Source organism: Aulonocara stuartgranti (assembly GCF_965226115.1).
Source record: "Aulonocara stuartgranti genome assembly, chromosome: 22".
In the NCBI taxonomy this organism is placed as follows: Eukaryota; Metazoa; Chordata; class Actinopteri; order Cichliformes; family Cichlidae; genus Aulonocara; species Aulonocara stuartgranti.
The window spans coordinates 9,506,442-9,518,441 of NC_138957.1; the positions used below are offsets into that span (position 1 = coordinate 9,506,442).

General features: G+C 39.9%; 1 protein-coding gene across 4 annotated transcripts in view; it reads right to left on the reverse strand.

Annotated features, from left to right (window-relative positions):
• Positions 1–12,000, reverse strand: part of trappc9 (trafficking protein particle complex subunit 9) — a 233,478-nt gene that overhangs the window by 59,445 nt on the left and 162,033 nt on the right. For all 4 annotated transcript variants that reach the window (XM_082521363.1, XM_082521361.1, XM_082521362.1 and 1 more), the window contains one exon: positions 8,569–8,659. In XM_082521363.1, the coding sequence (XP_082377489.1) occupies positions 8,569–8,659 (91 nt within the window). The remainder of the gene's footprint in view (positions 1–8,568; positions 8,660–12,000) is intronic.

Genomic DNA, 12,000 nt, shown 5'->3' on the forward strand with positions numbered 1-12,000 from the left:
CCATTTGCTGAGTCAATTAAAATTAATTATTAGAATTAAAATCGAAGCACTAAGCTTTTATTCCATGTATTCTTTTTGCATGCTCAAAACATAGTGTGTGTGTGTGTGTGTGTGTGTGTGTGTGTGTGTGTGTGTGTGTGTGTGTGTGTGTGTGTGTTAGCCAGAATGCAACAGGCTGATTATGATTTGTGAAGCCGTCTAGCGCTGCTGCCCTTCATTCAACTTTGGATTCTAGCAATTTTAAGTAAAATGTAACAGAATAAAAACAACCAGAGACAAACACGACTTCATGCTAGTAAGTACTAATGCAGTCAAGATTTGATGTAGTTTAATATAGAGCAAAAAATGCTTTATACATTTCTGACAGCAGTAAGTAAAGCAAGTAAGCATATTGCTAACTTGTAAACACTAAACAGCCTGTGATAGTGGAAAAAAAGGTGGAAGTATCCCTGAATCAGTTAATCAAGTAACTGTATGAGTATTAGATGCAGAACAGGGCATGTTCATGTAAGACTGAGTCATTGAACCTTTACATACTGTTGATATTCCATGCCTTCACAGTATGGAAGCTGAGATAGTGACCCTGATCAGTACAAGCGGAAGAGAATGGATGGCTGGATTTATTTTAGATTATTCAGTTATGTTGTGGGTGTCTGTGCTTGTAGGTGAAAAGGTAACGTGCTTGTTTTTATATAGTAATGTCACAATCATACAGCACTTTATTCCACACACCTCAAACACTTAAACTACCTCACATTAATGGCTTATTTAGAATTACCCATTAATATAACAGGTGGACTGTGGGAGGATGCCAAAATAGCTGGAGGAAGCCCAGGGGAAAGCTCGGGGAGAATGTGGAAAATCCACACAGAGTGGTTGCAGCCAGTGCGGTAACAGTGCTAACCACTACGGCACTGTGCCACCACATTTCAAAATTTGTGCCTATGTCAAGAGACAACTTCTCAAGGTACTCTGTCGTAGGACTTTTTGTGCACCAAATATGATCGCATCTGTGCCGTTTTACTGTTACCACTTTCTTTATTTGACCTGCACTGGTAGATCGAAAATCCATTCAAGGAGATACAAAAATATAACATTTTGATATATTTAGTTTTGGGCTTGTGTATTGCTTAACTGGTGATTCTACCAGTTAATATGTGTGAATATGAGTTGAATGGTTGTCTGTCTTTGTGTGTTAGCCCTGCGTAGCTATGGTAACTGGGAGCTCCAGCCCCCCTGTGACCCTGAATTGGATAAGTGGAAGAGGATGGATAGATGCTGCATAGTGGGCCACTTTGGGGAAAGTCTTCAGTTAAATAATGTAAAGTCGTATTATTATTAAAATATTTATCATTTACACGAAATTTCTGTTTTCTTGCGTATTAGGTTACAAACAAGGAAAACGTTTGCCTTTCAAGCAAACACATTTAAAAGATTTAACTAGAATAGCTTTCCAATGAGTGACAGTTCAAAATAATCCTTATTTTTCTTATACTTCATCTTAGTGCAGCCCCTCAGTTCATTCATTGTCAGAAACAGGCTCTTTTATCTCTCCTCACTTTACCTCCAAACCAACTTTCTCCTAATTCACTGCCCCCCAGGAATTGAAAGTTTAAAAAGCAGGTAGTGTGGTTGTCTGTGGTCACAGCTGGAGCTGTGTGCCTGAGATAACCATATAGGGAGATCTGCTGTCAATGGCATCATCCACAGCCAGACTGGAAAAAAAATTAGAGCAGTCTGAAATTTGAGCTTCTGGTTCATACAGATGACTTATGATTAACTCGCTTTTTGAAACTTTAGCCGCGTTTATTATAAGCATTTACATAGTAATATATATTACATAAACATAAAAGAAGGGCAGATGTTTAACTAGATCTAAACCTAATCATGGTGCACAAGTTTGCACACGAGGTTCAGTTATATCTGAAATAAAAACAGAGATGTGCCCAACACCCAGTAGATGTGTTTGCATTTCTAGGAACTTGTCACAGACTGAAGAAGGCTTTCTGCCATCTCCCACCGGCCCCATAACTGCTGTGCTGAAAACCGCAGAGGAGCCTGAAATTGATGTGCTCACAGATGCGACATATTAGCAGCTACAGGTGCAGTCAGAGCACTTCTCTTTCATTTTAGCCATGCATGCATTTGCCTCTTTCCTCTCTCTCAGGTCAGCTCCTCTAATCATCGTCACTGCAACAGGACTTCAGCGTTAGGTGAGTCTGGGCTGTTTGGCAGCATCATTTGTCAAACCTGCAGCACTTACGGCAGATGAGCTTCTGACAATTGCTTAAAGCCACATTATTCCATGAGGCATCCCCCCCCCCCACCCCACACCCCCGTGTGTGTTGAAAAGCCACCGCCTGTGACTGCTCCAAATGTCTTTCTGTGGATGCGGAGGGTACTGGGGGGAGAAAAAAGGAGTGTGAGTCGTTTCAGAAGTGCTGTCTTATTAAATTATTTCTTCGCCTTTTACAGCGTGGCCTCCACCATTCGCTTTCCATCCCTCTGCTAGACTAAACATTTGTCTTTCCATTCATGGCTGCATTTGTATTCCACTGAAATGGTTTCCTGGTGGCGTAGTGAGGTGGGGGGAGGAACGGGTACAAAGTCCACGCTCAGGCTCCGAGTTTTCCACGTCGCTGCACGGTAACAACGCTCAACACACCGAATGCTGAAAATCATCAACTGTCTATAACTACATAATTCAACTTCAAAATTTTGGAGTCAGATTTTTATCCAGGAATAGGATAACAGTAAATAGCTTTTGCAACTGACTTGACACATGTGTGTATAACATGTGCTCTCATTTACAAAGTACAGAGATGATTGCTTATAGATCAATTAAACTATCAGTCCCATCCTACACATGTCAGGGTCCTTCTTGTCTGATATAAACCTGCTGCCCCCTCTGTGTACAGTATCATCATCCACCCAGCTGGTGTCACAGCCTCACACAGCTCCGTCTTGATAAGATACCTTTATTAGTCCCACAAGGGGAAATTTCATGTTAAGGCTGCCGACCTATTGCACGCAATGGCGGCGCCATCTTACCCTCCGACCATACATGCATTACACCAAAACATCACATGGGGAAGACAGGTCAGAGAGGTATAGCAATGGAAACTGCACAACATGAGGAAAGATGAGGAGAAAAAAATAACTCCCCCCAGACTGAGCTCCAACAGGGAGATCAGTTTGAGAACAGTCTGCACATGACTAATAAAGGTATCTTATCTTGATTGGCCAGGTCAATGTTTATTTAACAACACTCCATTAAGCTGACTCCCATCACAAGTTGCACCACTTTACCTTTAATCAAACTGACAGCTGAGATGCTATAATCAATGAGGCTTTACAGAATGGCCGGCTGTGTAACTATGAAGGGCCTGTGTGGCGGGTTGGTTTCGTGTTAAAGTCACTACGGGCGTGTTAAACTGTTCAAATGCTTCTACTTTCAGTAAATATGAACATTTGTATTCATCCATCCGTGAATTTTCTTCTGCTTTTCCAGTTTAGGGTCACACGTGGTCCGGACCCTCTCTGAACACGTTTATGTTCGGGAAAATTCTTCATGTTTAAAATGCAGCACAGCACGAATTCACATACTGTTTTCATATGCAAGTGTGACTTTGTTCATTTAAACGAAAATGCCACAGTATTTTTTTTAACTACTATGAAAGAATTTTGATAAGCTTTTGGTCAGCAATGAGACAAAATCATTCTCTGAAGTCATCCATGTTGAAAATCTGGGCATGTTCACGTAAACTTCTTGTCCGTTTTGGCAGCACCAAATTCAATTCCCTGCTTTCTCAGCTCAGCTATGTCCTGTCTATTACACACAGTATTAGAAAGGAGATTTTAAAAAGTGGGGTGTGATTTGTGCTGAGTAAAATCTTTCCTTTGAAAAATGTGATCTAACAGCCTCCCGTCAAACGTCCTCCCTCCAATTCTAAGGATGACAAGTACTCCTTATGGGTTTTGGGAGTGCAATAAAATTTTGTCACAGATAATTAAACCAGTCAGCCAGCAGCCTTGTGAAAAACAATAGCTGAGAATCTCCAAGACTGCCCTGCTGACATTTAGACTGTTTGTGAAGCCGTCTCACAATTTCAACAGTGCTTCCAAATCCACGGTCAACATATATAGTTTAGACTTGCTTTTCAGGATCTGTAACAGACTGGCGGACTGCTGGAGCTGAAAATTACAGGACTATGAAGAGCAGAGAAAGTCAGAGAACTTTTTTTTAATTAGGGCTTAAACTCAGGGAAAGAGAAACGTATCAATCCAGACTCGTATAGCGCCAAGTGCAGCTATTCTAGGAATAAGCTATGATATAATCTGTCATAAAGATTTTTCCTCATCTGTAACAACATGGCCTTAAATTATATTGTAAATACGTCTGGTATACTGAAGTCACAGCACTATATTCATACTTCTCTTAAACAAATAAAAACCCAACAGCAGCAGGTCAGGAATTATAGCTTCTGTGAAATCAAACGTGTGGAGATGATGTAAAAGTTGTCGACTCTTTCCACGTACTATATTTTAGGGCAGACAGAACAGTATAAACGAGCGCAGCTCTCTAATCTAGTGTTCATTGCATAATGTCTTTTCACTTGATGTTTTGTTGTCAGCAAAGGTTTACCACAGAAACACAAAAGTAATCCGCTTTAATTTCTCGCCCACTCAGTGAATTAGAGCCATTTTTCTGAACCTCGGCAAAATGAAATTCAGCACTAACAAAACGATGTTTTACTAATTAAAAAAAAAAGACTTTCATATTTGTGATAACGCAGTGAATTTGATCATATATGATCTTATTGCAAGTCTGCCGATGGGACTGTGGGGCTGATTCTGCCCTGAGGTAGAATCATTTACTAATGGCCTCTGTTTGCTCTCCAATCAATAATAGTAATGAGACTATTAACAAACACAAAGCCATAAAACTGATTCTGGCACTTTCCAAGTTCTCTTGAACCTGTGTGATTAAATATTCATAGGGTTTCTATAGAAGCAAATCATAGAGGATCAAGTTTCTCATGCCACATAATTGGTTAAGCACAGGCAGAGATGCCTGTTTCTCCAGCTTAAGGCCAAGAACGTGTAACTAAAAAGCATTTACAAAGTTTTTAATATATTGTGTTTCACTACAAACAGCTATGATGACATACAGTTATAGTGACACATGACAAATTTCTGACACCAGCTGAGTGGATGTAATGTGGTTACATGTTAAGCTCGACTTAGTACTACAGCCCTGCGCTGCCTGGAGGATGGGTGGACAGAGTACCTGAAAAATAACATGAAAAACAAACAAACAGAATTTACTTTAAGAATTAAGTCGACCTGAAGAGTTCAAGAGAAAAAAGTATGAATAAGTAGTTGAAAACATTAAATTATCAATACAAATTTGTAAATTATTAATAGAAAGTAAGACTAGCAGCTGTTAGGTAATGCATAAGCAGCTAGAATCATGAATAAAAAAGTTGGATGTGTTTGAAGTGTTGATTGAAAATGAAAATGATAGACTGTGGACTCCACTGTTAGAAGTAGAACAATCAACAGCATTAAATGAGTAGGTATGCTAACTAAACTGTGGATGAGTGGTTTTAATGATATACTACACCAGCTGTAACAGATGGTTACAGTAAGGTGAATAGAGTTCATATCCAGTTTGAACGTGACGACTTTCCACAGGCCTGAGAGCACTGTGGGCATCTGACCCCGTCCTGCAACAGCAGCAGGAACAACAAACAAGTCCTTTATTGAATAAGCATCAATTTTTTTTATTATCAGTGCAATATAAGGTTTTAAGATTACAGTTTAGTTTTGCAAATGATTGAACATTTGTCATTACACATCAGAAAATAAGATGAATTATTGTAGAAGAACATCATTATGGAAAAATTTTGGATAACGTGGTACTAGTTACACTAAGATAAAGCATGCACTGTGAAACAGACAGTTTGCTACGACAAAAACGTTTTATTGAACTAAGTATTGCAAAAGTAAAACAACTGAATTTAATTTGCCTCCGGTTCATCAGACCTGCAGCCTCCCTGTCATCCAGCGCTCACATTGCTCTCCCCAGGCCTAAGGCTCTGCTCCGGATGTCACTCTTTATTTATTTACTCTGGACTCTCTGCTCGGTTCAGCTACACTTCCTCTGCTACTCTTGCGCAGCCAGCAACCCACCCGGCTCTCCACGCGTCCAGCCACACACTCTGCCCCGGCTCAACATCCCATCTGCATCGCCCTGCAGTAATTATTCATCTTTTATCGAAGCAGATCTTGGCCAAGGGAAAAAGATATTTTCCCAAAACTATGATGCTGTATAAAATGTAAAAGGCAGAATGATTTTCAAATCTCATAAACCCTTATTTTTCCACAATAGAAATCACACTAAATCTAAACTGAGACATGTTACTATTTCTATTTTTGTTTTTTTAAAACATAGGTTTAATATCAGCTCATTTTCAATTCGATAGTATACTCAAGTATTTTGCAAATACTTGAGTAAATTGGTAACAGATCAATGATGACTGGATATAAAAAGAACCTGAGTTCAAAAGTAAATATCGACAGAGGTTCACCAATCTGCAAAAACACCAATGTCTAAACATTCCAGAATATAAAAAAGTGAATACTTTAAATCTTCTCTTCATCTAAAATCATCAAAAGACTCCAGGAGTCTGGAGAAATCTCTGTGCACAAAGGCCAAGGCCTAAAAAATCTGTGCTGGATCTCTACGACATTTCAAACAGCACTGCGCTGAAAGCAGGAATGATCCTGTCACAGAATTTACAGCATGGGCTCGGGAACATTTCCACTCATGCCTGTGAACACAGTTTGCTATGCCATCCACAAATGAAGGTTAAAGCAAAGATGAAGCCTGCCATCGTGAGCGAGGCCAAGTGGAAATCCTAGAATCTGATATGAATGACAAACTGTTTTACTGTAGAGTGTGATACGAATGGGGGGGGGGGGGAGAGAGAACACTGTTCCACATGACTGGAAAATGCCATAAAACAGACCTGGGGTGGCACTGGGAAGTAAATGACTCCTTTGGCACACTTAAGCACTTTGAGATGTTTATCATTGACAGCTAACACTCTTTAAATTTGCTAAAATTGCATGCTGATGGTTCAGAGACATATGCTGAGATGTAACGTGTATTCTTTATGCACTCATCAAGACTATTAAGGAGCAGAAAATAATTTGATTTCCAAACAGCACAAATCTCATGCAGCCATTTCACATCAGCGCTGTAATAATCTATGCATGCCATTTCTAACAGACAGTGAAATTATATCTGCAGCAGCTTCTGCATCAATCTTAGAAAACATAAGAGTGTGTCACACAAACCAAAAGAGAGAAAGAAAAAAAGAGTAAAATTATTAGACTGAAATTCTGGAATGATTCTATATTAACAGCATTAACATAATACGTTACTTAAGCGTTGAGCTTCATTTAGGCTCTTTGGTCATCTATCACGTCAGGAACGAGTTACCTTTGTATAGTGACAACACAGCAAGGCAAACAAAACAGTTCTCCATAGACGCTGTGGGAATTAAACACAAGTGTAATCAGAATGTTTGAAATTAAAGATGCATTCACCTACAGCTATTTTACTAGTGTGAGGCTTGGAGAGCAAAGACATTTCAAGCATCCAACTGGACTAATGATTTTAGACATTGGGGAAATCGTTGAACTATACCCATAATTGAGCCTGTGATAGCCTTGGCAACCCTGATAAAGGCATCCTAATGGGCTGAGGCAAATTATCTGGCTCACAACAAGCAATCCTCGCAAAAGCCCGGGTCTGAGCTGCATAACTACTTTTGCAGAAATGGAGACATGAGGGATTAACATTTATGTCTGCAATAAGAATGCACACATGAAACAGAACATCAGCTTTTCTCTGGAAAGTATTTGAAGAAAGTGCATGTCAAATGCCAAAACATCCAGCGAATGTTGCTCCTGATTCCTCCATTTCTGTCTCAACAGATTCTTACATTTCCATGCTTGATCTGCTGTGTCGCTTCATTTCGCAGATTGCTTTCTCTTTGCAAAAGGAGGACAGCCCCAGCTGACTAATCAAAATGCTGGCAGGGCCCGAAGAGAGGCCAGGAATCTCAGAAAACAAACACCGGCAGTAAATCAAAAGTGATTTTAGAGGATGATCACAGATGGTGAGACTGAAAAGTGCTCCTACAAATTCTGTGAGTCCCCGGTGATTCACACATTTCCCAAGCTGCTGTCTACACTTCTCCAAAATAGCTTGTGGCCCATTATAAATGCAAATAAAAAACATGACTTGAGACCAGTTCTGGAGGTTTAAGCACTAACTGACAAGTGTGAGATGGTCGTGGAACCACCAAAATAACCGTAACTGGAAGACAAACATGCTCAAAGACGTAAAATAAAATCCACGTAGAGCTTTAGTCATAATGTTGCACATTTCCAGTAGCTCGAGTTCACAAACATTCAACTGTGGGTGTGGCGTGTGAGCACAACCATTAATCTCGCAGGAAGACAAATGCAAGCATGCACACAAAAGAGACTCACCCCACTGCAAAGGAGCAAGCTGCAGGTGCTCCAGGACCAGCTGATTGAGGACTCCCTCAACGCTGGCTTCTCCACAGCGACGCAGAGATGGGTGGACGTGGTTAAGGACAGCAGCATGGAAAAGCTTTGGAGAGTTTCAGGAATTAATCAACACGGGAGTCACTGCTCTATATTTACACATGGAAAAACCTGGTATTAAATAAAAATACATCACACTCTAAATATAACAACAATAACTAACAGACAGCTATTCTGAGGCAGGAACGAAGCCGGAGAAACGTCAAAGATACTCTAATGTAATTAAATTAAAGGAATGAACAGGCCCTTGAACTTCTGTGCTTGTCAGTGTATGCTTGTATGTCTTCAGACGTGGAATGTTGCAGGATTTCGCACAAACAAATGGATATCACTTCCCGTTTCCACTCAGTGCCTGCTGTATACCATATGTCAAAGAGCACATGTGAAAATCAGCTAATGGTAAATGGTAATGGTAAATGGCCTGCATTTGTATAGCGCTTTTCTAGTCCCTAAGGACCCCAAAGCGCTTCACACTACATTCAGTCATTCACCCATTCACACACCCATTCACACACTGGCTTGTGTAATAAGACTGACTCCCTTTTGGCAGCACATCTAACTCAATGTTAAAGGCTATTTAGATAAGACAAACTGAGTATCATGTGCCTGTAAATAATTATATAAAAGTTTAAGTATAAACCAGGAAATTGAAAAAAAAAAAAAAGGCAATAAAAGTGCTTGATAAAATCAAAATAGCAGGCTCCCTGTTAGGTTTAGAGAATGGCTCCAACTAAGTCTTGTGGTGGTACATGTGCATACTGAATACTTTAACAACAATACTAGAACCCATATAAACCATCCATGTCCATGACCCATAAAATATGCACTTTTTCAATAGTTTCTGACACGTTTAAAGTTTCATGAGTTTTCAAGAATGATTCATTTGTATAAAGAACATTAAAAGAAGCAGGGTTTCGTACGAGGCAAGTGCATGGACACTTAGGAAAATAATCATCTATAACATCATTAATTGAATTTTATCATTGGAGTTTTGATTAGATGGCGAAAAAGCTATAAACACAAGACAATTCTGATAGATTACAGCAAGTCACAACCATTTAAATTAAGCTTTATATCTTCCGCACAAAAGTGGAAACAAACATTAGCCTGTGGTTACACGTATGAGGAGTGTTTGCAGAGTGTCTGCTCTCACGTCTCTCTGTAGCCACTTTTATTGATAACAATAGAAAAAAGTGTGAAGCTGGTAGTCTGATTAGCAATGATGGCTGACTTATGTAAGGAATAACATGTCAGCTTTCGGAAAATACCAACCTGGGCTGAACCATGATTTTAATTTGTTTATATCTTGCTTCTTGCTAACATTCCAAAATTGTGGGTGTAACAAAATGAGATGCTCTAGAGGTCAGGTGTCGAAGTCCAGGCCTCAAGGGTCGGTGTCCTGCAGGTTGTGTCCTTGATCCAACACAGCTCATTTAAATGGCTAAATTACCCCCTCAACATGTCTTGAAGTTCTCCTGAGGCCTGGTAATGATTTAGTCATTTGATTCAGGTGTGTTGACCCAGGGTGAGATATAAAACCTAAAGGGGACACCGGCCCTCGAGGCCTGGAGTTTGACACCCCAGAAATTGAATGCTGGATATTTGTAATGTCTGCAGCTTGGGTCTTGGGTTTTCTAAGGAGATTTGGTTTTCTGAAATAGGTCTGAAGCACCGATAACACATTTGCGTGAAAATTAAGAATGATTAATTTATTTGTGTTAGGTGACACAAAGAGGGGAAAAACATTAATGAAAACAAACACTGAGTCCTAGATATGAACACGAGAAAGGTTGATGGGGTCTAAAGTACTTTTTTAATTCAAATAAATTCAGTTTTAATTATCTAGTGCGAAATCACAAAAGATCCTACAATAACGGGACGAAAACCTCAGAATCAGATTGCCCCCCTATGAGGAAACACGTGGCGACAGTGGGGAGGAAAAACTCCCTTCTAACAGGAAGAAACCTCTAGCAGAACCAGGTTCATGGCGGGGCAGCCACGACGGGACATAAGACACGTAGAAAAGTTCATTGTGCACGTAAGAAATACAGTGTTTTAAATCTTTTCTCTATGCCAACACTCAACACTGAGTGCCTCTCTGTGACAGTTTTTCTGTCTACATACAATATTTCCACAGTAGTACTCTGACAGGCCATTTGCCTGCTCCCTATACTAACACTAAGTTCAGAGCACGAGGCCACACGCTTTCATTTCTCTCGTCCTTTCTTATTTTTCCTTATATGAATTTTTATTTTTCTCCCATTCAGATTCTTTCCGCCAGCTTCTAGTTATCTTTAATGTCGAATAAACTGCAAAGTCAATCATGGGGAAATGAGCAATTTAGTGGACGTTTTAACACAAACCCACAACCCTCTGAGGCTTTCAACAATGACGAATCCCCTTTTAAAATGCTCTTAATGGTAATTATAGGCCAATACTGTAGTCCTTTTGTGTACCTTTTGTTCCCACAAGTGTGTAACAGGTTTACTACTGTAGAGAGGAAAGTCTGATTAAAATGCAGGAAAATGATCTTACTTCAGTTTAGATCCTATATACTGAAGAAACCCAAGCAGCAGCTGAGTGGATCTGTTAGTCATTTGGATTACAGTACAAACCTATGTAGATCAGCGGTTTGCTCATTGACCAAAACTGCTTAAACTTCCCCACTATATTATTAAAGAGCCAACACAGCTGCTTCTGTAGATACACTAAATATGTGGATGGATGCACGCGGCTGATATTACACAAACATCCTCGAATAACTACCAAAGCAGTCAAAAAACAGACATTATTTGCTGGTAACAGCACTGAAGACAGATCCATCATGTTATGTTTATGTTTTGCATTCATCTAGAAGTCAAAGGTGAACGGGGAGCATGTTTTTATAACGATCACAGGGAAGGCTATCAATGTATGAATACTGCATCAAAACAAATACGTTTATCAGAGGGCAATTACCCAGATAATATGTGATGACAAGGACGCCGCTGATCATTTACACAGCTGACATTTGGAATAATGGGTGAGACGAGCAGCGCCTAGAGCACCAAACCTGTGTCTATTAACCTTTGAGAGAAAGTGCAGAATGCATGAAGAGGGTAAGAGAAAGAGAGAGTGAAGGCATCTATGGACAAAGCATACTGTGTGGAAAGGTGCGGCTACCTTTCTGTTGAATTGTCTGAGTCACGATGAATCACGTCACATCATCTGTATTCCAGAGAATAACGGTAAAGTGTCAGTGTTGCAGCTTTGATCACTCAAAGCCATGTAGAATTTCTATTTCAAGGCTTTGCTGGAATTGTTGGGTAACACGAGCTGCTAGCAGATATGGTCTGTTTTCAGGTGTACAACAGG